The sequence below is a fragment of the Biomphalaria glabrata genome, chromosome 13 (genome assembly GCF_947242115.1).
Source record: "Biomphalaria glabrata chromosome 13, xgBioGlab47.1, whole genome shotgun sequence".
In the NCBI taxonomy this organism is placed as follows: domain Eukaryota; kingdom Metazoa; phylum Mollusca; class Gastropoda; family Planorbidae; genus Biomphalaria; species Biomphalaria glabrata.
In genome coordinates this window covers 11,314,668-11,340,942 of record NC_074723.1, presented here as the reverse complement: position 1 = coordinate 11,340,942, position 26,275 = coordinate 11,314,668, and the positions used below count along the sequence as shown (strand labels likewise).

Below are 26,275 nucleotides of genomic sequence, written 5' to 3'. Positions count from 1 at the left end.
TTCTGCAGTCAGTCTCCAAGATTCGTAAGCATGCAAGAATGTGTCCATTACCAGAGAGCGCATCAGTCTGATTTTAGTGTCGAAGTCTAGGCCTTTGTCTTTCTAGCTTGTTTTGAGTTGTGCAAGTACTACGGTGTATTGTTTCTTATAACCTGGACACCTCACAATATTTCTAGGAAAGGGAGACAACGAGAAAGAAAGTTATGTCAAGGGAGGCAAGCCGTAGGAATAAAAGTGTAATGTATAAAAAGTAAAGTATACAAAAAAAAGTTTTCCTTTCAGACCTTGCGATTGCGCCCTAGGGCAGATGATGTAAAGGTCATCTGTTTCTATGGTCCACGGTTAACGAGGGTGTCATCTGGCCTGCACAACGACCAACCGCCTTTACTTCCCACGACCAATGTCAGGTACCCACTACAGCTGGGTGGACTCAGAGGCGCCCAAAAGATCACGAAATTAAAAATCCCAGTCTTCACCAGGATTCGAACCCAGGACCTCGGCTATGATGCCAAGCGCTTTACCCCTCATCCACCACGAGTCCAATGTATAAGAAGTAGTTGAAAACTAAAGATTGTATTTTAAGAAGGCTGCATTCTCTTTGCCCTATAAACATTGTTTGACTGTATTAAGCACACAATATGTTATCTACATTAAGAGAGAGAGAGAGAGAGAGAGATAAAGGGAGTCTATGAAGGAGGAGGAAAATGTGTTAGAAAGCTAGAGATAGAAAGAGACAATAGGAGCAAAGTGAAAGAGAGTGATTGGTTGTGTGTGTGTGTGTGTGTGTGTGTACGTATGTAAGTGTGTGTCTGCACGACTCCATTATAATCCTATTTCAAAACTATTTATTTCCGTCTATCATGTGTTGCTCTCTCAAGGGGCGAAACTCAATTGATGTGACCACATTTAACTGCAGTTCTCCTCCTGATTCCATTCATTCATTACCTAATCCCCAGTGGATCCAGACGTGATCAGGATCGTTGTCTTTAAATCGTGTTAAAAAAATTTTTTAATCAAATCGTGGAGTTCAAGTTAATCTAGTTGGCAATATTAGTCAAAACTGTTACAAATATGAAAGGACTAATTCATTGGGTTGACCCTCCGCAGTTTTCTGTGTTTCTTTGCCTCGTCCAGTCTTCATTGTATATCCTCTTTACTCAATGGTGCTCCTTATAGACCAATCATTTATAAGTATGAGATAAAAGTGCCGATATTTGATTCTATTGTTACCATGTTAGAGATAGAAGCAGTGTAGCAGGCATGTTACATGTCTCTTGAAGCAGTGTAGCAGGCATGTTACATGTCTCTAGAAGCAGTGTTGCAGGCATGTTATATGTCTCTAGAAGCAGTGTTGCAGGCATGTTATATGTCTCTAGAAGCAGTGTTGCAGGCATGTTATATGTCTCTAGAAGCAGTGTAGCAGGCATGTTACATGTCTCTAGAAGCAGTATAGCAGTCGTGTTACATGTCTCTAGATGCAGTGTAGCAGGCATGTCACATGTCTCTAGAAGCAGTGTAGCAGGCATGTCACATGTCTCTAAAAGCAGTGTAGCAGGCATGTTACATGTCTCTAGAAGCAGTGTAGCAGGCATGTTACATGTCTCTAGAAGCAGTGTAGCAGGCATGTTACATGTCTCTAAAAGCAGTGTAGCAGGCATGTTACATGTCTCTAGAAGCAGTGTTGCAGGCATGTTATATGTCTCTAGAAGCAGTGTTGCAGGCATGTTATATGTCTCTAGAAGCAGTGTTGCAGGCATGTTATAAGTCTCTAGAAGCAGTGTTGCAGGCATGTTATATGTCTCTAGAAGCAGTGTAGCAGGCATGTTACATGTCTCTAGAAGCAGTGTAGCAGTCGTGTTACATGTCTCTAGAAGCAGTGTAGCAGTCGTGTTACATGTCTCTAGATGCAGTGTAGCAGGCATGTCACATGTCTCTAGAAGCAGTGTAGCAGGCATGTTACATGTCTCTAGAAGCAGTGTAGCAGGCATGTTACATGTCTCTAGAAGCAGTGTAGCAGGCATGTTACATGTCTCTAGAAGCAGTGTAGCAGGCATGTTACATGTCTCTAGAAGCAGTGTAGCAGGCATGTTCCATGTCTCTAGAAGCAGTGTAGCAGGCATGTTCCATGTCTTTAGAAGCAGTGTAGCAGGCATGTTATATGTCTCTAGAAGCAGTGTAGCAGGCATGTTACATGTCTCTAGAAGCAGTGTAGCAGGCATGTTACATGTCTCTAGAAGCAGTGTAGCAGGCATGTTGCATGTCTCTAGAAGCAGTGTAGCAGGCATGTTGCATGTCTCTAGAAGCAGTCTAGCAGGCATGTTACATGTCTCTAAGAGCAGTGTAGCAGGCATGTTGCATGTCTCTAGAAGCAGTGTAGCAGGAATGTTGCATGTCTCTATTATGTACAAGGTGGCAGAATTTCGGGTCCACTGAAACTCTCACATCAAGTCCTTATTGACCTACCACCTTGTTATGTACAGAACTTCCCTCTTGTAATATTAGTGTTGTATGCTTCGATGCTAGTATTAGGTTATACATTTGTTTTACATGTTTCTGATGCTCCTTAAGAATTGAAGATTTAGCTATAACTGTACAGTTCTTTCCCATATATACCCTTTTTAGAAAGTATTTTTATATTTTCTTACAAGGACGTTGTTATTTTACCATTGAGCCCAAAGCGCTACATTTTAGAAAGTGTTGTTAACCATGGCTAATGACTGAACCAAGAGACCATCAGAAAGGTCCATTAAAAGATCCAATCTTTACACTCCAGCTCCACGGTTCGGCTGTTAAAATCCTCCACCACATCTTCAGTTGACTAGTAAACTGTAATTAACGAGCTACGAATAGGTCAAGCAGCACAAAAGACTTGACAAAATTTCACAATTTCAACGTTTGAAAGATAGTAGGTGATATGATGAGCGGTAAAAGTATAGGTGCTACTAATGGACGTTGTGAACTGACCAAATATCTCCGTTCCGGTTGTAAAGAAGTCTCCAGAAGTGACGTCCAACTATGGCACTTGTTCACAAACTAAACAAGAGTCGATCTAATAGCCAGGGGGGAAAAGAGTGAAATCAAATCGAATCAATAGAAAGGATGCTTTAAAGAGATCCTTATTTGTATAGGCAAGTTATTCGGTTTAAATTGGGAGAAAGAGAGAAGAAAAATTCTACATTCAGACTTCATACGTCTAAATTTGTTTAAATAGTTTTTAAAAACATGGCTGATAATTGGAAAAATAGTTTCAGGTCTGACCTCATTTTTTTTTAAATTTTCATTCTTATTTATGTTGAGTTATTGTTGTTAATGGCTTTTTACAAAGCTTATATCAACTCTGTCTGTCTGTCTGGTCAAAAGTGTGTACACGTTATTTCTCCCACACTTAATCTCGGATCAAGCTAAAACTTCTCACAATTATTCAATGACATAGACTAAACATGAATCCATAAAAAAAGGTATCCAATTAGACAATTAATTACTGGTAATTAAATATTTTGTTTAATAGCAACAAGGGAAACTAATACTTCAGTATTCACATATGGCTAAATTTGTTGGGTTTAGTCCCCTTAAATAATTGTTACCGCTATTTCTCCCTCACGCATTCTCCGATCAAGTTGATACTTTAAACAATTATTTATAGCACCTAACAAAACACGAATCAATAAACAATAATACTAAATTAGTCAATTAATTTTTGGTAATTAAATATTTTGTTTGATATCGAATAAGGGAAATAATTGTACATTATTGGTAGATATAGTTTTAGGGACAGAGCTCTTCCCCTTTAGATAAGCTTTGTTGTTGCTGTTTTTTTACAAAGAGGATTTTTTATATTTCGCTTCTCTATTTTTTACAAAGCTGAAATTAACTGACTCTGTTTGCTCTCTGGTAAAAGTTATGAACATGTCAATTGAATCTTTGCATAAATATTCAGTGGTGAACACAACAAGTATATTAAAGACAAAACAATAAGTCAATTAGTTACGATAATCAATTTTTTCTTTAATACCAACAAGGGAAATTAATCCTTCAGTATTCAGATATATGGCTAAATATGTGTTTTTTTCCCCTTAGATAATTGTACACTTTTTCACCCACATCCATTCTCGGATAAATTTAAAACTTTAAACAATTATTTACAGCACCAAACAAAAAATTAACCAACTAGTCAATTAATTTTGATAAATAACTCATTTGATATCGAAAAAGGGAAATAACTTCTTCATTACTGATAGATATAGTTATAAGTGCGGATCTGTTTTTTTAAAGAATCTACATAGTTTGCTCGTAATTCTGCTGTTATTGTTTTTGTAGATCTATTGTATTATTTTTGGTCATATGTGTTAGTTTTATTTGTAAGTGTTGTTTTGTTGTAATTATAACTGTTTCTGTGTTGTAATTGTTATAGTGTTTTTGATGATATTGAAATTATGGTTTTTGTTTTACTGTGACAGGTTTTGTTGCTGTTCTTTTTTGTTTGTTTGTTGTTTTGTTGTTGTTGTTGTTGTTGTTTTTGTTACAGGCTTATAGTTGATCACATCAAATCAGTTTTGAACCCACAAACTCTTTAAACTAATAAGCAGCTATGAAAATGTGTTGGAAAAAATGGAACAACCAAAACCTTAGCATAATTGAAAGACCATCTCCCAGAAAATGACCATAAGAAAATGTATAAGCCCTTACAGCAACTGTCTACAAAGAAAATGTGTGAGTCCTTACAGACGCTGACCATTAGAGAGCCAGGTCTAGAGAGACCCTTAACAGAAAGAGAGTGCGAGAGAGTCACTTGACTGGGAACGAGCTGGAAGACATGGAGAGATTGTGGTAGACACAGATTAAATTAAACTGATGGAGAGAGCTGATACACAGATGGACAGAAGGAATGAGAGAGTAGAAGTAGCCAGATGAGATCATTAAGGCAGACAGAGACCACAGTGGGTGTGTAGAGAGCAGCAGCGTCATTTAATGAAGCATCGGATCCTCATGGAAACACGGAACAAGAAGGGAGACATAAACATAGACATTCCCAACTTTGTTTCGCTTAAAACCAGACGAATTAATGAATTCATGTCAAACACTGGTATTATATTTTTTAATATTCCGACTAGATTTTAAAAAAATGCTTTGGCTTGGATGTTTTCAAAGGGATTTAACTTGCATATTATAAGACTATTTAAAGCTATGCAGTTATGCTCAATTTTGAGCCCCATTGGGCATTTCTGGTCCGTGACTCGGTCTATCAGTTCTGTTGGACTCGCTTTGAGGTGATGTGGCCAAAGATGCCCGTATCGTTAGGTTACATGGACCCCACACAGAAAAAGGTTGCACATCATTAGGGCCTGATTTAGATAAGGCTCGTTCTCCGTTGCTTTTTCTTCAGAATGATTGAAAATATCCCTAGTACTATATCTGAAGGGCCATCAAAGAAAGAGAGGTTAACCTCCTGTTGTTCAAACAAAGCCAGCACTGAACATCACTTATCTAGAGGTACGAATTTTAAGTGCGTAAAATATTTAGTCTTTATGATCCGATATCCTTCAAATATTATAATGAATACAACTAGTGTACACCCACATTAAGGAAATTGGCCGTGTTTCTCGATGTCCAAAACACGTCCTTTTATCTGGCTAATGTAAAATAGTTGAGTTTACCTTTGGCTAGGAGACTTCTGGCTGATGCGCTGACGTAAATGTGCATCTGTATGCGTACAAGAGTTTTATCTTTTCGCTATCTAAATATATTACATAGAAACCAAACAAATCTGAACTTTATTGAAGATGTTCATACTAAAAGGTTATTTACAGTAATCTGATCTTTGCTTACATTTTCATTTGATTATTTGATTCTACAGTTCTAAAAAAAATAGCAAAAAAGAAAACTATTTTAAGGTTTTAAAAAATGTATAATATTCTGTACACCAAAAACACCAAAAAGCTTGCTGTCTATAGATTTTCTAGAGTTAATAAAAGAAAATTTAATTAGCCAAATGTTTTTAAAAGTTAATGTCTGATGATTGACATGGCTTGTAAATTCTTGCAGGTTACTGTGGAAGTATGATACAAGCTACATTTGGAGACTTCACGAGGATCTGAACCAGCACTACGTCAGCTACCAACTTTATTGTGAGTTTGATACATTATGTTCTTTGTTTACTATTATATGTCACGTTGGTGTTGGTCATGTGGTGCGGGGGAGGGAGGGGGGAAGTGGTGACAACATTCTGATAGGAACGTATTGAATAGACAAGTGTTAGTGTTGTTTGTAAGTGAATAAGTGTATTATAGAGTGTGTGTATTGACTGATGCTATACATGTCCTATGAATAAGAAGCTATTTTGAGAACTTTGTATTGTATGTGATGTGTGTAAAAGAGAGGATGACAGACATCTCATGCATGACAACTGAGTGGTGAGAGGAACTAGATTGAAGCGAGTTGAGAGAATGTAGCCATTGGCTAATAAGATTGTGTTTTCATTGAAGAGGTTTTAAAATGAAGTTCTAAATTCGTGCGTCCAGTTGATGTCAGGTTTAGCTGGATTAGTTGGATCTGCTGCTCGACACTAAACTAGACGCTTTAAATTTAAAACTTTAAACATTAAAGGCGTAGGCCCTACTCTACACACACCCTGTGCAGCACAAACTTAAAACATACTCTACACAATACTCTCTCCACGCAACCTCAATACAACACATCTTCTACACACCGCACCGTTTACACAACTCATCTTCTACAAAACACATTTCCAGACAATGCGTCGTCTACACAACACATTTTCTACGCAAAGATATTCTACAAAACTCATCTTTTACAAAACACAACTTCCAGACAACGCGTCGTCTATACAACACATCTTCTACACAACACATCTTGTACACAACACATCTCCTAAACATCTTCTACACAACACATTTCCTACACAACACATCTTCTAAACATCTTCTACACAACACATTTCCTACACCACACATCTCCTAAACATCTTCTACACAACACATCTTCTAAACATCTTCTACACAACACAATTTCTACACAACGCATCGTTACTCAACACATTTCCTACATAACACATCTTCAAACACACATCTTCTACACGCCACTTAAATATTCGTTTTTTTTTCGCTAACTCCGATGTGCAATTTCATGATGAAAGTTTAAAATTAAACAAAAAAAAAACTCTTAGTTCTGCAGTGTGTCAGCAATGTCCCCCTGGCCTAGTGTCTCTTATGTAATCACAAAATAACAACAACAACAAAAGTTAGGCAAATAAGAAATGAAGAAACATTTTTTAATGTCAATGTTTTTAATTTATCGTCTTAATTATCCTTCAAGCCAGTTCAATCACAAAAAGAATTACACTTTATTAAAATTAATACCTTCCTTTATTAATAACGCATAGATCCAATTTCCTAAGCACTTGATCACCCAATACACTACATGAATTCTTAAGGCAGATAAACACAAAAAAAAATAAAACAGAGTTTCTCTATTTGCATTCATTACATAATTGATAACAGACATGAGAACTAGGAGACTTTGTAAAGCATGACCCTCTTGATGTGTATCCTCGTTTATTTGCGAGAATGTGTTGTTGAAGGAACTAGATCTCGATAATTGTTTGGTTGGATAACTTCAGCAGGATCCATGAGTTTAAACAAGAGGGGAGATAATTGATTTCTTGTTAGAAGTTGTCGACTCGAGCAAACAAAGAAGAGTTGCGTCAACTTGTATTCAAATAATTCGACCACGACGATCTCGTGGCACGTACCTGGGAAACTGAAAGTTGGCACTTCAGTCCACTTGACCACTGGCTAGTTAGAAAATGGACAGAGCGAAGGTTTTAAGTGACTTTGCATTAACGTTAATAGATAAGAGGCCAGTTTTAAGGAAGTTAGGATGTCTTCACAGAGAATCTGTTGGTTTAAAAGAAACAAATCGAGACCTAAACATTGCCGCTTACATTAAACTGAGTCAAACATTGTCTGGTTCCTGCCTAGACAAACTTTCTTTATACTGTACATATGAACTTCTTCCCCCCCCCCCCCTGTTTTTTTTCTTACTAGAGTTATTTGGCTTTTTAGTGTGTTTCTGTGTAACAGTGCGTGTATGTACGCTGACCCGTTACATTGAATATGTAAATTGTTAGGGTTATGATGTCAATGAGACTGTTGCACGTTTGATTTTCCTTCGTTCTAATCTCTTGACGTCTTCAAGCGGGTTAGGGGAGGGATTCTACCTGAGACAACAAGGGCAGCAACCTCATACACAGGGGCGTAGGGAGAAGGTTCCCTTCCATAGCCACATCCTAAATGATGACCACGGATTGCTTATCTTTAAAGAATGTGCGAAGCTAAGTTATATCTCTTGTCGCTTTCTTCTTTTCGGCTTCCTTTTTGTGGCTGACATTGGAAAACGTGCTTTTTGTTTCGCCTTAAGATATTTCCCACGAATTTCATACAACGTTCGGTCACCATCACTCTGACCTGCGACGTCGCAACCTGTGGACAGTTTAGACCAATAGCTCTTTGCTAAGTCACAGGTCGTTGCCCACAGAATTCGACGTCGCAGATCAGTTATCAGGACTTCTATGACGATTGGTCTTGGTTTAAATCCCATCAAATCAACCAAAGTCATCCATGTTGACGAGAGAAGAGCACGCGATTTTCATAGCCCAGAACCACTGCGAAACTTACTCTCTAAACCCGAAAAGTAAACTTGTAAACTTGCGAGCATCTATTTATGTAGGCCATTGTAGGCATTGTCTTTATAAATCTAGTTGTATTCTTCCGCTTAGATTTACTTTGCACATGACGTTCCATTGTCTATAAACAATTGTTTCCATTGCTACATTCATAGATAAAGTGCTTGCTGTGTTTTGTTTTTTTAGAAACTTTGTGGTGCAATATAAAAATAAATCAAAGTATTAAAAACGAAAACAAAAGTTACATAAATAAATAAAATAAAAATAACTCTGCCATAGTTTTTTTTTTTAACGAATCTCCTTTGGTTTAGAACCCACGTGATAATGTAAACTTAAATTGAATTTTTTTTTGGTTCGATGAAATAGGGAAATAAAATATGTGTGTTCAGGATCAGTGCGGTTCATTCAATTAAAGAGATTACAATAAACGCTGCCCGTCATTGCCAAGAGCTGTCAAACTGGCTTTGGGGGGATGGCAGGACACGGGATAGAGTGACAAGGAAATACACTGAATTCAGTCGGTTCTGGGCAGTTAAAACTTGTTAACTTGGACAGTGGAGCTATGCTTGAAATGAGATTACACTTTAGCGTGAGTTGAAGATGATACGTCACAGAAACAATGCGATGACTGAGATTACTGCATAAGCCAAACTTTCTGTTTAAAGGGCGTTGAGCAGGGCGCCGACAAAACCAGCATCTGGTTATGTTGAACCAATATTTGTCTGCTGATATCAAGACTTACAGAAGCAAAACAAACTGCTATGACTTCAATCTAGTGGCTAAACTATTTCCAGCCCATATAACATTGTTTATTATTAAATCTAATATCTACTAACTCTGTCTGTCTGTCTGGTATAAAGTTTGTACACGTTATTTCTCCCACAGGCAATCTCGGATCAAGCTGAAATTATAAATAATTATTTCTTTTACCTGACAACACAAGAATCAATGTCAAAAAGTAACCAATTAGTTAATTAACTATTGATAATTAACTATTTTGTTAAGTATCGAACAAAGGAAACTGTACTTGGCTGATGTGGTGGTATTAGTTGAATTATCCCCCCCCCCCCGACCTTTATACTTTGGAGGTCGCCGCTTTAAAGTTTGAACTAACAATAAATTACTATAAAACCTATTTTCATAAACGATTCGCTGGCATAGTAGTTAGTGTGTTGGCTTGAGGAGGCTTGACCCCTCGAGTTCGAACTCAGGTCCTTCAACTTTTTTTTATAAATGCATTTCAAAAGCGATCCCCCCCCCCTCTCTCTCTCTCTCTCTCACACACACACACACACGCACACAAACACACACTTTTCCAACTGGTTTAGACAACTGATAAGATCACAGCGTATTGGGAAAATTAATGTATGAAATTGCGCTAAACAGAACGGTAAAAATATTTGTAATCGCACAGATTTAATATTGTTTGTCTAGATCTATTGCACATATGACGGATCCAAACTGATTGATACAGCTACGCTTAATTTAAGCTTTGTTTTTTTTTTTTAAGTATTTTAAAACTTGTCTTGTTTTTTAAATTTCATTGGTTTCTTAAGAAGTGTAGAAACTATTTTGTCACAGCCCAAAGCTCGTGCTAGATGGCGGAGGCTGGAAGCAATGCAAAGCTATTAATAGGACAGACAACTTGCTACACTCTACTTTTAAGAAGAACATTAAGAGACCTACCTGTTTAAAACGTTTTTAGATTTGTTTGTTATTTTAGCTCTCGTGTTTGTGTTTGTAATGTTAACGCAGCGCCTTGAGCCTACATTTTGTTTGTTAACAGCGCTTTATAAATAAAATTATAATTATCAGGACGACAGTCCAAAGCGCATACCACGCAATCAGGCAGCAAGGATGGATCTATTTCCTTTCAATGTTTACAAGAGAGAGAAATATGTTCAAGAAAAATCAACGCGTTTAATCTTTATTAATTTTTTTTTCAGTTTTTAACTCTTTCTCTACGTAATTATTTACCACATTCTGGTGGAATCAACGCTGGTATCGTCAGTTAGGAGAGAAAGAGTGAAACGTATTCTGATGCGCAATGTTCTTCTCCTCAATGATGATTGTTTGATGAGTCGCTGACATGAAGACCAGTCTTTTGTTTTACTTGTGAAACATTGATTACTTTGAGCATAATGAGCAACACATTTTCTTAATCTAACAAACTCTATGAGACCTTCTTTGCAATGCTGTCGGTGCGGTACTAGACAAAAAAATAAATGGTCTTGAGCTTTTGTAAGAAATTAACGTCTCAAAACCTATGGCCTGATACAATGGAGTCATTAGGGTGGTGCGGGCCGCACCGGGTGACACCCACCCTAGAGACAACACTAGCCTTCTTTCAAGACGCGAGACTACACTTAATGCTCACGTCTGCAATAAAGTTCCTGATCTATAAAACCACGAATTTTCAATCAGTTAGCAAAGTGCTTTGCTATGGATGCATAAATATTAAATACTTTTAGTTTGGTAAAGTGAAAATCTCAATAAATTCACTGTATTTATAGCGTTTGAATACCACATTCCACCTTTTGATGGCACATTCTATAGATGACATACTATGTCTAATATTATCTAGTGAATTTTATATGGAAACGCACTCGTTCCGTCCAAGGAAGTCCATTTCTTTTTTCTGGCCAGTAAAGAGTGTGTTAGTGGTCAGCTACATTCTGGAAAGCAGTTTTTACTCTCTGGACGTGTTTACCCGACGAAATCTAATTGTACATACATCCCTCCGCTGTAAGAGACATGGGGATAACGTCTTGCATTCAAACAAGAGTCAGAATACTGGTCTATCTCTTTCTTCCAATGTGGTCTGGGTTCTTTGCTATGGTGTAATTTCATTTGTGATGTTCTAATATTTAATTCATGATATTTAATGCCAGAGCTAATTAGCAACTTCAAGCTAGTTCTTGTAAAATAATTAGTATTGAAAACTGTCAGCAACCATTGACTGCCGATCAAAATATGTTTACACAGATACTTTGCCATTCATGACAGCACGCTTATCTTGTAAATTACAGGCTTTACAAACCTCTGGTAGAGATTCTATTCTTGAGAACTTTGCAGCGAATAAATCTGCTTTCAAATGACTGTTGGTTCTGTCAATTAAAAAAAAAAATTAATTCATTTCTTTTTCAACTGCTTTCACGATCAAGCTAATTAAATTACAATGAGATCAAAGCTAACTTAATCAAATATAATATTTAGTTTTCTACAATCCCCACGCCCCAAAAAAAAAATGTCTACAGATTCATGTGAGGCGTAAAATAAGTTACAAATGAAATGGTCATAGTTACAATTATTACCAACTTTAAGCATCTCTCGAGACCTAACACTTTTTATTTTTGTGTTGTAAAATTTGTTTTATAGATAGAAATAAACACTCAAAATGTAAAAGTTAAAAACACATAATTATTCAGTCCTTGTTGACCCCGATAATTGCATCCTGGGATATCTACCTCGGCTAGCATTGCATCAAAAGAAGCTAATTTATATTAATAGCGAGACAGCGGAAGCGGTGACGTTCAGAGCTGTTTTAACTGCTAGACTGAACTAAAACACTATAACAAAGTTTGAAAAGAGATTATTCTTGTCAGAACTCAAATGTGACCTTTAATTGCAGATATTGTCCATGAGGTCATCAAGTATTTTAAAGTTGTTTCATTTAGGACTATAATATACTTTAGGGAGATGTCCATTCACTGTGATCTTTGGGACTAAGTAGATTTTATTGTGTGACTTCTGAAACATGACTTCTGGTGGACCATTTCATTTAGGACTATAATTATACTTTTGGGAGATGTCCATTTACGCCTTAACAATGATCTTTGGGGCTGAGTAGATTTTATTGTGTGAATTCTGAAACCTGACTTCTGGTGGACCACTTTACATAGCTGGGATGCACAGCATCAAATGACGCATCACTTTTAAGGGAAGTTGATAACTGTCTAGCTAAGGCCAGTAGTGCTTTTGGACGTCTCCAAAAGAGTGTGGCGGAAAAAATCGCTCCACCTGCTACAAAAATCATTGTCTATCAAGCAGTTATTCTCTCAACCTTTCTAGATGTATCTGAGACATACTATACAGAAAACAACTAAGACTTCTTGAACGATTTCACCAAAGATGTCTCGCTCCATCCTGACCATAGGAAAGGGAAAGCTGCACCACAAACAGCGATATTCTTGCGAATGCCGGTATGGACAATATAAAGGTACTGCGTATAAATTCCACAGGATACACATTTGAGACCAAAAGAAAATCCACTGACGATGACAGTGGGTAGACGGCGAAAAGAAAACCTAAATCGATCACAGTCAGACATCTGTTATTTCTCCACTGGATGGGGCAAAATATGTAGGTCGCAGCTGGGACTCAGTAGCCACGTGAAATACTATACTTCGCATTAATCTTCGGACTTAAAGAAAAGTCTTATTGATAATATTTTTTAAGGAACGGCCAAGTGTTTGTTGGTTTACCAACTCTGAGAGAGTCGCGGTGTCCGAGTGTGTGTGTGTATGATCTCTAAGCTCTTTAATTATTTTTTTATACACGAGACGAGGATATAGTTGTCACAAATGTTGGAACAAACATTCTAATGCTTAGAACTGATCTATATAAATCTAGTTTTCTGCTTAAAGTTCTTACAACTCTACATACAACTGAGCATAACAAAGAAAAGTTATGTTTTTGAAATAGAGTACATGTTAAATTATTAAACTCATCGTCAGAGAAACCAACGCAGAGCTTTCGTTCGTTCTGAACTTAGCGCCTTGACAGATGTTTCATGATACTTCCGGTTCTTCACTTCAAGGACAAAAAACAAAAACAAAAAAATTTAAAAAAAATTTAAGTCTCAAAACGAGGCTGTTCAGTTCTCTTGTAAGTAATGGTGTCCAGCTATGAACTTAGGGACCTTGTTTTAAAATATCGTGTCTCTAGACAGTTTCAAGATGTTTTTTTTTAAATGAGATATCTTTTCTTTGTTGCTTTATTTTATTCTATTTGACCCTCTGGATCCTTCTTCCGGTGATAAACAAGGGGAATAAACTCAAAAAAGTTTTAAGCATTTTGACTGACTGCAGCATTAAAAATTTGTAAACAAATTTTTAAGAAGTCCGTCGTTTCTACTAATTACAATTACGCCTCCAGTTCTAATTCTCTAATTCTTCTAAAGCTAGAAAAATAACAGCGAATTTGTTTTCGAAATTTTGACAGCTTTGTTTCATTTATATACAAGTAATTTGCATTTTGTTTTCCTTTTTTGGTTAGTGAGTAGTCTTCGAATAATCAAAACTGTATAGCATATCTATATTTTGGAGTCAGTTTGTTGAATGGGTAGTGGGTCTAATATCTTTATCAAAACAGCAGCTCATTTTCTTTTATTTGCATCTTCAAAGAGTCCATATATACAAGAAATATGTTTCATTACCTACTCTTGGCAGGACAAAACAAAAAGTTGAACATCTTCCACCTCCGAGGTTAAGGTGTTTTTGTAATAAGGTGGCAAGATAAAATAGAAATAACTTTTTAAAATAAATGTTTAAGACAGTACCAATGCTTATACAGCTAATATTTGTATTTTTCTCTTAATAATGTATAAATGTTAGATTTAAAACAGCTGCAGCAATTTTTACCCCGCCCCATTACTTCCCCCTCCCCTCCTCTGGTGAAGCGAATGTATAGATCTACTAGATTACTAGACCATGATAGGCCTTTAGATCTAGATTTAGAAGAAGATGCGCAGAATGTTCCTGAACATCAATTTATTGAACTCTTGAATGAATGCGGAAATATCATCTGAAGACAAGATAAATATTTTCTAGTTCTCTAGCCAAATTTAAATTTACTTATATTTTTGAAAAAATTATAAAGGTCAAACTAGATTTTTCCCAGTGTGGCCAACGTACTAATATTTCTTTTCCAACATTATACATCAACTGTTCATTTTCTAGTTAAATTGTTAGAGCCGTTTTTTATAGAAGGTTCCATGAAGATATGAGTTAAATAGAGGTATTTTAATAATCATTGAGGAAATGGGTTAGGGTTAGAGCGAAGAGCAGTCCGCTTGGACATCCCGGTGTTTTCCGCTGTAGACGCTTTGGCTGGCTTGGACATGTTCACAGAAAGCCACATGGTCAGCTCCCACAAGACATTCTGTACGGTGTTCTACTAGAAAGCAGGAAAGCCACTGGTCGCCCACTTTTAAGATACACAGTTGTATGCAAACGTGACATGAAGCTCTTCAAAATCGACACCAACAGTTGGGAAAATGAGGTACTGAATAGATCCTCATGGAGAGCAGGCATAAAGGAAGGGTCCTGGATTGTCGTACACAACAGTAGTAAAAAGATGGGTGAAAGTGCAACAGCCCCTGGTGATTACAGATGCCCAGCCTGTGATTGCAGATGTGTATCAAGGGTTGGCCTTTTTAGTCATTTGAGAAGTTGCAAAGGGAACAAACAGACAAAGATAAAGATAGACAGACAGACAGGCAGACAGACAGACAGACAGACAGATAGATAGATAGATAGATAGATAGATAGATAGATAGATAGATAGATAGATAGATAGATAGATAGATAGATAGATAGATAGACGGACAGACTGATAGACAGATAGATAGATAGATAAATAAATAGATAGATAGATAGATAGATAGATAGATAGATAGATAGATAGATAGATAGATAGATAGATAGATAGATAGATAGATAGATAGATAGATAGATAGATAGATAGATAGACGGACAGACTGATAGACAGATAGATAGATAGATAAATAGATAGATAGATAGATAGATAGATAGATAGATAGATAGATAGATAGATAGATAGATAGATAGATAGATAGATAGATAGATAGATAGATAGACGGACAGACTGATAGACAGATAGACAGATAGATAGATAGATAAATAGATAGATAGATAGATAGATAGATAGATAGATAGATAGATAGATAGATAGATAGATAGATAGATAGATAGATAGATAGATAAATTACCCTCATAATGTGCTGGAACATAATTATTTTTCATTTCCTTTCGATTCTCTTATTAAAATGTTCAATTGAACACTCTGTAATCAATCCTTGAACTTCTCTTAAAGACTTAAAAATCAAAAGGAGAAATTTAAGAAATATAAAAATAAGTGTGTTTTTTTCCATTGGCAGGCACAGATCATTAGATATAATTGTTGTGCATCCTGCCCATATGATCCTATCTCTCGAGAGTTGCAAAAATCTGGCTTTTGTCCACACCACTTTATAAAACAGCATAATTGACTTTCGGTCAAGCCAGATTTTTTTTTTAAAGTTACAAAAATTTAATTTTTAATAGAGAAGAATCTTGTGGGAGTTATTTTTTTTTTTTTGGGGGGGGGGGGAGGCTGTATCACATTCTAACAAACAAAAAGTAAGAAGAAAAAAAGTTTAGAGGATTTTTTAAAATTGAACTTTCAACTTTAAAATTTGTCGAACAGTCAAGAAAAATACCAGCTGCTAGATAATTATCTATATAAAATTCGAAGCTGCAATTTATAAAAGTTTACATTTGGTGTCAGAATGTAGGAAAAAAACTAAACTGGTTTGAGTCTCTTTTTATAATTAGCAAGACTTAAAATAATCCCATACCTCAGGACTTCACAGGATGATTTTGCTTCACATTTTAATAGTTTGTTTCGTTTACGTTTAAGGGTTACGCCCTTCCCCCCCCCCCACCTTTGACATTTTCTGGTTAATAACAGTTTCGTTGCTTTTAGACAATACATTCATTGAACCAAGTTATTTCCGAATTTATCCATTAATAGACTGAGTCAGGTTTCAGTGAGAAAAATGAACACAACTTTAAAAAAAACAAAACATGTGAACGTAGACATATCACGTGATTTAAAAAAAAAAAGCTCATTCAGAAGTTAATAGATAGTCTCACTCATATTAATATTCAGAGCATGTTGGGATAAGCCTTTTATTATAGTTATTATTGTTATGAAAACTATGCTGTCTGCATACATGAAATGATTAATAAAAATAAAGGTGATTATCGGGCTTATCATTTCTATTCCATAAAGTTATTGGTGTCGATAAAATATCAGCCTTACCGACTTTTTTTTGTTGGGTAGGATTAAGTTGGAGGTTAGGAAAAAAAACGGATGGGCGGAGCATCTCCAACAGAGTTGAGTGCACAAAGTTTGTTTCGCTTATTGGAGAGTTTTAGAGATGGAGTCAAGCCCACCAATAGCAAGCTTTTTGTGGTGTATCCGGTAAACCATATAATATTTTTGTGAAATTTTCAGCTCCGAAGAATCAAATTTCTCTAAGATGTATGATTTGTAGCAATAAGTAATTTTTAGTTGGCTTCCTTGACAACGCTTATTGTGTCTATTGACTTCAAAATCACTCTCAATTTTCCTATTTTTTTATTCTTATATTTTTCTTTAGGTTTGATTATATCTCCACCACATTGTTTCATATCGCTTTCTACTTTATCTCTCTGTCTGGATTTCATCGCTGAAAAAAACGTAAACGGGATCTTATGAATCAAAGTGCAAATTTTGATTTACATTAAGGGGGAACATCTTCCATTCATGACGTTCCCAATGCTTTTATAGTTCAGTGCACAAAGTCTGTCTATTGTTAAGTGCTTCCGCGGTGTCGGATGAAAATAAACTCAAATGGAGGTAACACAGAAAGAACTGCAGGAACCGATAACACCGGCGAAAGGCCGAACAATCAATAGAGTTAGTCGACTCTGGTGTTGAACATCAAACACGTTTAATAACCATGAAGGGAACCGTCGAATGTCACCTACTTCTAGCAGTCTATTAAATGCTTCTTCTTGCTACGATTGTTCAGAAAGCGTCTTGTTTATGTCGACTTCTATTTCGTTCTGTCTTTTTAAAGATCTTTGACGTCATCGTCACTAAGTAAAAACTTCCCCCGATTCCCGAAACAAATAACCTAAAATCGTGCCATAACACTAAGATTAATCTATGACAATCTATTTAATGTATGTCAAGGAGCGCATTTTTTTTTCCTGTTGGTTTAAAAAGTGTTTCTTGCACCTCACTTGGTGTATATATTCTCCATAGAGATTTAATCAACTTTCTATCAAAACCTTCCTGCTTGCACATAAATCAACAAAACAGACAAAAATTACGTTTCTCTTATTTCTCTACAGGGAGCATTGATTTCTCCTTTGAATAATTAGGTGGGAATGCATGCCCTTTTTTTTAGCCCCCTCCACCTAAATATAATTTGAATAGCGAAGGGGGATTATCGCTGACTAGACGATGTTTGCACGTCATGTATCATTAGGATCATCTCCCCTGCATAAACAAAATCTATAACCAAATGCTTCAGGGAATGGCCAATCATGTGTCATTATTCTGTTGGCAGACGTGGAGAGCATGTTGTAAATAACCCAAAACTAATTGACAAGCATCTACCTTGTCTTTATTTCTAAGGGACATAACTAGTGGAAGGCACGGAGAGCAGCGACTGACCTACAGCCCTGATTTATAAACAATAGTTATGGCTCTTACGAAAGTAATAAAAAATGGAGATTGCTTGAAAAAAATATAATCGAAAATAAGATCTATGTCGTTAAACTAAATTGAGTAAACAATGGCCTGCAAACTCGGGCAGTCGCCTTCCTGTCCAACTGCTACACTCTATCAAACTCGATGAAAAATGAATGGTTGATTCACATTGCTATCAAATAATAAGGACTTTAAGTAAGGTTCTGTAATGAACTGAGTTAAAGCAAGACTTTAAGGTTCTGTAATGAACTGAGTTAAAGCAAGACTTTAAGGTTCTGTAATGAACTGAGTTGAAGCAAGACTTTAAGGTTCTGTAATGAACTGAGTTAAAGCAAGACTTTAAGGTTCTGTAATGAACTGAGTTAAAGCAAGACTTTAAGGTTCTGTAATGAACTGAGTTAAAGCAAGACTTTAAGGTTCTGTAATGAACTGAGTTGAAGCAAGACTTTAAGGTTCTGTAATGAACTGAGTTAAAGCAAGACTTTAAGGTTCTGTAATGAACTGAGTTGAAGCAAGACTTTAAGGTTCTGTAATGAACTGAGTTGAAGCAAGACTTGTAAGTTTAAGTTGTTATTTGTTTTTTAATTTCATTTTAGAAAGAGGTAACACACATTAGACTAATACAGAAACATGTGACGATCAAGTGAGCACAGTGCCAATACAAACACGATTACAAACACAAACATAATTGCAAGAACGAACACAATTACAAATACAAAAACAATTACAAACACGATTACAAATGCAAACACTAATACTAATACAATAAGAAATACAAAAAAACGATGATAAATACAAACACGAATATAATATAAACACAGTTACAAGTACGATATTACATCAAAATAGTTTCAAACATGACTTTCAACTATATCCCTCGTGCTGGTATTGGCCAATTCTACGTGGTCTAAGACACTCAAAAACCAGATCTAGATCTACATATTTTTTATTATAACTGAATTCTTACGTACTGTATTTCTTAAAAACAAAATTTTTAGACAGGCAAAATAAAAAAAATGCATTAAAAAAACAAGGGAGAGATAGACACACAATCATTGTCAGATCCCTCAATAACTGTAAGAGTTGCCTCCCTTTTTCTATCAAAAACATGTATTAATTACTACTAATTGATTAACTAATTGGTTCTCTTTTTTTAAATTGATTCATGTGTTGTCATCGCTAATAAATAATTGTGCAAAGTTTCATCTTGATCTGAGAATGAGAAGTTGGAGACATAAAGTGTAAAAGATTTGTACCAGACAGACAGACAAACAGACAGAGGTGATACAAGCTTTGTAAAAGAAAATTTCACTCGTTATAAGACATTAAAAAAGACATTAAAAATAATACATTATTTAATAAAACATTAATGAATAATTCAATAAATAATTTAATAAGACACATAATCACACTTGATTTACAAGACAGTTAAAATTACCTTAAAATGAAATTAGACAAAATGATAAATGTATGAAAGTGTATTTACCAGGAGATTAGTTAGACCACTTTTGATACAATTATAAATTAAACATAACAAACATAGCTGTTACATCAAATGAAATAGATGAATATAGAATACACAGCACATATAAATACAATAGTGCCCCGTTAAAAAAAAAAGAGTGCTGATTCTTTTAGACTACAGAACACCCAGCTTGGCAGACGTGTGACATGCGCACAGACAGTAAATAGCAACCGAGAGTCACCACTAATGTCTAGAGGTATTTATGGTTGCTAAAATAACAAGCTGTTGTTATTTTTAGTTTCTGGATTGAGTTCTCGAGTCCTTAAAAACAATCAGCTGTGATCAGATTTAAGCATAACAAAAAAATAATAATGGCAACTGAGTCAGTCAAAATAAACTTATAATAATTTCTACCAAAATAATAAACAGAAAGCTTACATTAATTTTTAACAAAACGATAAGAAAAAATAAAACTTCAAATAACGGCAACCGAAACAATAAAATAATTGTATACACTTTATTTCTCAGACACCTAATCTTGGATCAAGTTGAAATTTCGAACAATTATTTCTTATACCTGACAATAATAATAATAATCAACAAAATACTCTTCAGTGGAAACTGTTAAATGGACTACGATGAATTTTCTCTTTAACAAAACTCGAACAGGGAATCGTCAGAGAATGAATACTCATTCGTTTCTAGCGTAATAATAATTTCTACTAAGACAATAAAAACTAACCATATAATTATTTCTGCTAGAACAATTAAAAAACAACAACTTTAAAATGAAACAATAACAACCTTACAATGATAAGAATGAGAAAAAAAAAATTCAAGGGAGATGATTCAAGCACCATTGTGCTCTGTCCAATCAAAACAGAACCTGCTTAAGGAGAAGCTCGTTTTTCACTGTTGCAGAAAGCACTTCATGTCTAGTTTCGGATCTGCTTCTTCTTCCAATCTGTCTCCTTGCTCCACTCTTCACTTCGGACAAATGGACAGTCATTAAAAGAAATTTCAGACCAGCATCAGCATTTATTTTGTTTCGTTCACAATTTTTTTTTATTTTGTTTTGTTTCGTTTTACTAGAAATACAGAGTTCATGTTTTTAGGAAGAAAAGAAATGGGGGGAAAAGAACATGGCAGTGTAATTGAGAAGCAAGAAATAATCTCTAATTGTTAATTTGTGTTTTTTTTTTCCCGTTAGGAAGAATAAGAAACATTATAATGGAAATTAAATTGTTTTAAACATTTTTATCTGACATTGTAAAAAAAATGGCGCTATTTGTTTGTGCTGTCCAACTGTCTATACATCTGTCTGTGTTAGATTTTAATAACTAAAAGAACAATTTAAAGTCCCTATCCCCCTACCCCCTCGCGATTAGTGCTCTTGAAATAATTTCAACATCTGAAAGGTACCGCCATTTCGTAATTAAACATCAAAAATAAGAGTAACAGTCTCATAATTATTATTTTGCAATTTTTAGATACATAATCTAGAAAGAGCTAGGTAATAATCTATTTAAATGTACATAAGAAGATTTAAATCAACATGAATTATTTCGATGTAGGATTTTTGAAACATTATCTCAATGGAAACAAACAGGAAATGACTTTGTTTCATATATTTGAAAACTAAATATCCTTACTTTTCTAAGACTGAAAAGATTGATTGGGGTGACTCCCCTTAGAGCTTGAAAAAGAGTTTACGTACATAAAAATCTATATATATATAGGTCTGTGAATCGATCAGTCGCGGATAAGAATTTATTTCCGGTTTCCAGTCTTGATATAATATATAAGTCTATGGAATAGATATTTCTGTTGCCAACTAAACATACAACAGATTTCGCTAAAAACGAAAACTGGATTCGGCGTCGCTATAAACAATGCTTAATAATCATTCTATACCTTCAAAAAGCATACGTTATCAACGCTTCCTTTAGTTTGTACACCACACACCCCAAAAAGAGAGATATTTGTAAGATGTTCCTTTTTTTTTTTACCTTAGATGAAACAACTCTATTTCATAAGGAATCAAACAAAAACATTGAACTTATTAAAAGAATATTTTTTCTAAAATCAAACAAGAATTAAAACTTCAATGCTATTTAACCTTTGTTAGACCAATATTAGAATCTGCGTCCTCTGTTTGCCCCCCCCCCCTTTTTCAATTCAAGAAATCATAAAGAGACTAGAACAGACACAAAATAGAGCAGTTATTTTTATAACAAATGAATATTCACATTTGATTGGAATAGCACCACTAGTAAAATCTCTAGATTTAAAAATACCCCAGGACAGAAGACTAAAAAATAAATATCAAAATATCAACCTTACATTAAACCTAAGCCATCATTTACAAATACAAAAAAAAAAACGCAATCTAATAAAATGCTCAGAAAGATAAAAAAGGTAAAAGCGCTTTTCTTATCACATATGCAAGGAAAAATGTTTACAAGTATCATTAGAACAAATTGCTGGAATCAGACTGTAATGCCAATGACTTAGCTGTCTAAGTCTCTAATTAATATGCACGACTAGATTGAGGCATGGACACGAGTAGGACGTCATTGTGTTCTTGGAAACTACGCTTGTATTTATACAAGAAATACTATACCCATAATGTAATGTTAATTAAGAGATAATTACTATGAACTTTGACATACGTTAGGTGTGTGTCTGTATGTGTGTGACATGGAGTGGCCAGTGCATCCTCAACGTCTAGAAATAGCGTGACCACTGAGTATGACGATAAATTACCGGACAGTGTCCGTTTGACCTGCCCCACACATACACACTGGTCACTAGAGTGATACCAAGCGTTGCGGTATCATGGCGCACCCTAGCGATCCCCCCTCCCGTTTCCCCATACTCAATTTCCGGTCAGCGTGCCGACCACTTTCATAGATGGTGTTATGTCGTTTCCGGTCAAGAGTGGACAAAAAGCCATGACTCTTGAGGACGTCTCACAATATTGGCTGTAGTGTTGGGCTGGAAGAATGAAGCCATCTCTTCTTTCCACATAGAGAGCAAAACTTAATCCAATCCTTGATATTTATCCCGCAACAATGGGTCAAAGGTTTCGATTATTTTATTGATTCATGCCAATTCATGGTACATGTTAGTAGCTAAATTTGTTTTAAAATCTAGCAAAAGAGAAACTCCTATAGATTATAGAATATTACACGTTATATTATTACACATTGGTACTTTAAAAATTGGGGTATTGTAGTTGTTTCACTGCTAGGTGTGACTGAGCCTTCAATTACTCTTAGCGATGTTTGCATTTCATACATTAACATATTATTAGCGCTCTACTTGCCCAGTGTCCTGGTCATTTGTTGGCTTATGCTCATCCGGTGGTGTAAAGGTCACGTAGTGGTGTAAAATCATCTGGTGGTGTAAGATATCCTGATGTTGAAGATTATATGCTGGTGTAAGAACATCCGGATGTGTGTATCATCTGATGGTGTAAGATCGCTTGGTGGTGTAAGATTATCTGTTTGTGTATGAACATCTGGTGGTGTATATCATCTGGTGTTGCATATCATCTGGTGGAATTATATGGTATTGTGAGATTACTTGGTGGTGTATATAATCTGGTGGTGTAAGATCATCGGGTGAATTATGATCATATGGTGGTGTATATCATCTGATGATGTGTGAACATCTAGTGGTGTATATCATCTGATGATGTGTTAACATCTAGTGGTGTATATCATCTGATGATGTGTGAACATCTGGTGGTGTATGTTATCTGATGGTGTATATCTCCTGGTGGTGTATGATGAACTTCTGGTGGTGTAAGATTATCTGGTGGCGTATGAAGATCCAGAGATGTATGAACATCTGGTGGTGAATATCGGGTCCTTTAGAATTACTACATTTCTAGTCTTGTCCGACACAATCTAGCCTCAGCTTGAACAGACCCAAATTAAATAGTGTGTGCTGGTCTGACCAAAAACACGTCTCTATAGAGGCTACGAGCAACCACTGAAGCTATTTGATTTTCCGTGCCTCTTTGGCAACGAGTTTTTGGTCTCAACTGCCCACAGGTTGCGACGTCGCAGGGCAGTGTTGAGGCCTTTTAGAACGATTGGTTATGTTTGGACCGACGGGTAGCAATCGTCCTTCAATCGATACGTCTAAGTCTCACTGACCGTAACCTCACTGTCCCTAGCATAACTGACCTTCAACCTTTTTGTCCGTACTTGTTAAGTATTGTCTCGCGTGTTAGTGCACCTGTAAACGTTTTGTCTAAACTACTTTAACTTCTTTCGCTCATACACAAACACACACACACATTTTCATGTAAGAGCTACCCAGTAACTTCCTCCATTTTCATGTAAGAGCTACCCAGTAACTTCCTCCATTTTCATGTAAGAGCTACCCAGTAACTTCCTCCATTTTCATGTAAGAGCTACCCAGTAACTCTCTAAGACATTCAACTTCTGATATTAGCGTCTAAGATTCACTGACCTATACGAATGTTCAGTTCATGTTTGCAGTAACATATGACAAATGTTCACAATGACAAAAGGCCGTTGTTAATTCTTTCTTTCCACATTGATTTGTAAGCCATAGGCGCAGGGCCGCCGCGAGGGTTGTGGCCGCCTGCGTGCGAAATTATTTTAAAATGCCGCCTCCCCACCCCCCTCCTTTTTTTTTAGAAAAAAAAATCATTAATCTGAGCTGGACACTGTACTTAAAGCGCTCTTTGATTTAAATCCATTTTTTGTACCATTCCTTTTTCTTTTCATATTCGCATCGTTGTCGTATCCCCGTTCCCTCTAAGATGTTTTATTTTTAATTTTAACTTTGCAATTTTTTTAAAAAGAAAGTAATGAAAAAGAAAAGAATTAATTATAACACAATTTTTAGGTTTCATTTATAACACTATAGAATCCAAATTTAGTTAATTATATGGACAGTTGTTTTTGGTGGGTTTTTTTTCGAAATAATGTTGCTTACATAAATTTTGAGCGTTGGAGATAGAATTGAAGATGCGGTTTGATTCTGGTCGGGACTCGGCGCTAAGCGTAAACTGGCCCTATTAAGTCTAGTTATAAAGAGGCAGCCCTGGCAAATAGTAGGCCTAGTATGCGAAGGACATTCTAGGTAGGCCTACATATTGCGCACGGACGTCTGTAATGGGCTTGATCTTTTTAAATATATTCTTCGTGTTAAGTAAGACATCTCTGTCGCAGATGTTTTTTTCACACAAAAGTCGTCACTATAAAGAAGTACAGTAGACAGGAACTCGACCATTCTGAGACCAAAAAATCCAGAATAATCACACTAGCAGAGACTTTTTAAAATGTTTTCTTCAAAACGTTTTGACCCATATTGTTGCTGATTGTTGCATACGCCCTTCGCAAAAAGCGTGTTCTTATAAGAAGATAAAACGACATCTCCTACTTAAGATATTTTAATTGTATATATGTAATTTAATATCATTCAGATAAATGACACTGAAAATAAAACATTTTTTCATCGACCCCTCTCCTAGTTGGTCGTTGGCTTATCTCTCCAAACAGCTTCCCCCTCCCCCCTCAAATGGGGGGGGGACCCAGAATTGTAGAAACGCTGCATTAAAGATACAGATGATTAATAATGCAAAACAGAATAATATAAATGATCCAATACTGAATCCTTTTACAATTAAAAAAAAAAACATTTTAAAAAAATATAAATACCGTTATTATAATAAAATATTACGTAGTTCTAATATTTAATATTTATAGAACAGATTCCGTTTTAAACTGATTTTTACTACGAAAAGAAGATAATTAAATATATTTTAAACTAGAACACAAATAAACTTAATGAAGATGATGTAGATCTAGATCTACACTCTATAATCGGCCACACATATTCTAATCTCAACTAACAGCCATTTCAAATAAAAATGACAATGTTTTGAAATGGCCTTTCTAAATCACTAGATCTACAGGGCGGGCTATTCGACTCGAAACAAATATAACAAACAAGGCCAGGTCAAGGGTCGGCGCCTATGGAAAAACCCAAGGGAATCCCTCGCGCGGCGCTTTTATTTCTTTTTAAAGTTTCCAAAATAACTTCTTATTGTACGAATATCGTCTTCTCTCCCCACCCCCTCCTTCTAAGTTGTCCAAGGATAATGAAATCATTAAAATAAAATATTGAGGTAATTTTTGTTATTATTAAACCAAAAATTAAAAAAAAAAGGAATCTTGTGATAATGATTTGGCCGCCCCTTACATTCGGGCGCATGCGTGCAATGAATACATTGCACAATAGGTAGCGGTGGCCCTGCATAATAGGCGTCGCTGTTAACATCTTGTTGATGCGAGTCATCACGTGTCCCCACCTCTGCTCCCACGTCTGCTCAGTGCTCCCACAATGCTTCATCACCTTTACAGTATACCTACATATTAAAGCTTATTTAATACCTTATTTTCAGTCGATACGACAGTGATGCAAACAAGATAACGAGGTTACACTACCGCCATATTGATCACGTGCTACTATCCTTAGTTTTAATTAGCCTCGTTTTAGTTACTGTAGTGTTTTCGAAA

General features: G+C 35.7%; 2 protein-coding genes across 6 annotated transcripts in view; one reads left to right on the top strand and one right to left on the bottom strand.

The window, feature by feature from the left end:
• LOC106074337 (uncharacterized) overlaps positions 1–26,275 on the top strand; it is a 435,581-nt gene that overhangs the window by 362,799 nt on the left and 46,507 nt on the right. For all 5 annotated transcript variants that reach the window (XM_056008524.1, XM_056008519.1, XM_056008520.1 and 2 more), the window contains one exon: positions 6,043–6,125. The gene's annotated coding sequence lies outside the window, so the exon portion shown is untranslated. The remainder of the gene's footprint in view (positions 1–6,042; positions 6,126–26,275) is intronic.
• Positions 1,227–2,351, bottom strand: LOC129922402 (uncharacterized). The gene has a single exon (XM_056008347.1). It carries the CDS (start codon positions 2,349–2,351, stop codon positions 1,227–1,229), a length of 1,125 nt encoding a protein of 374 aa, XP_055864322.1.

Coding starts and splice junctions, on each gene's coding strand:
- LOC129922402 (XM_056008347.1), bottom strand. CDS start 2,351: ATGCCTGCTACACTGCTCTTAGAGACATGTAACATGCCTGCTAGACTG.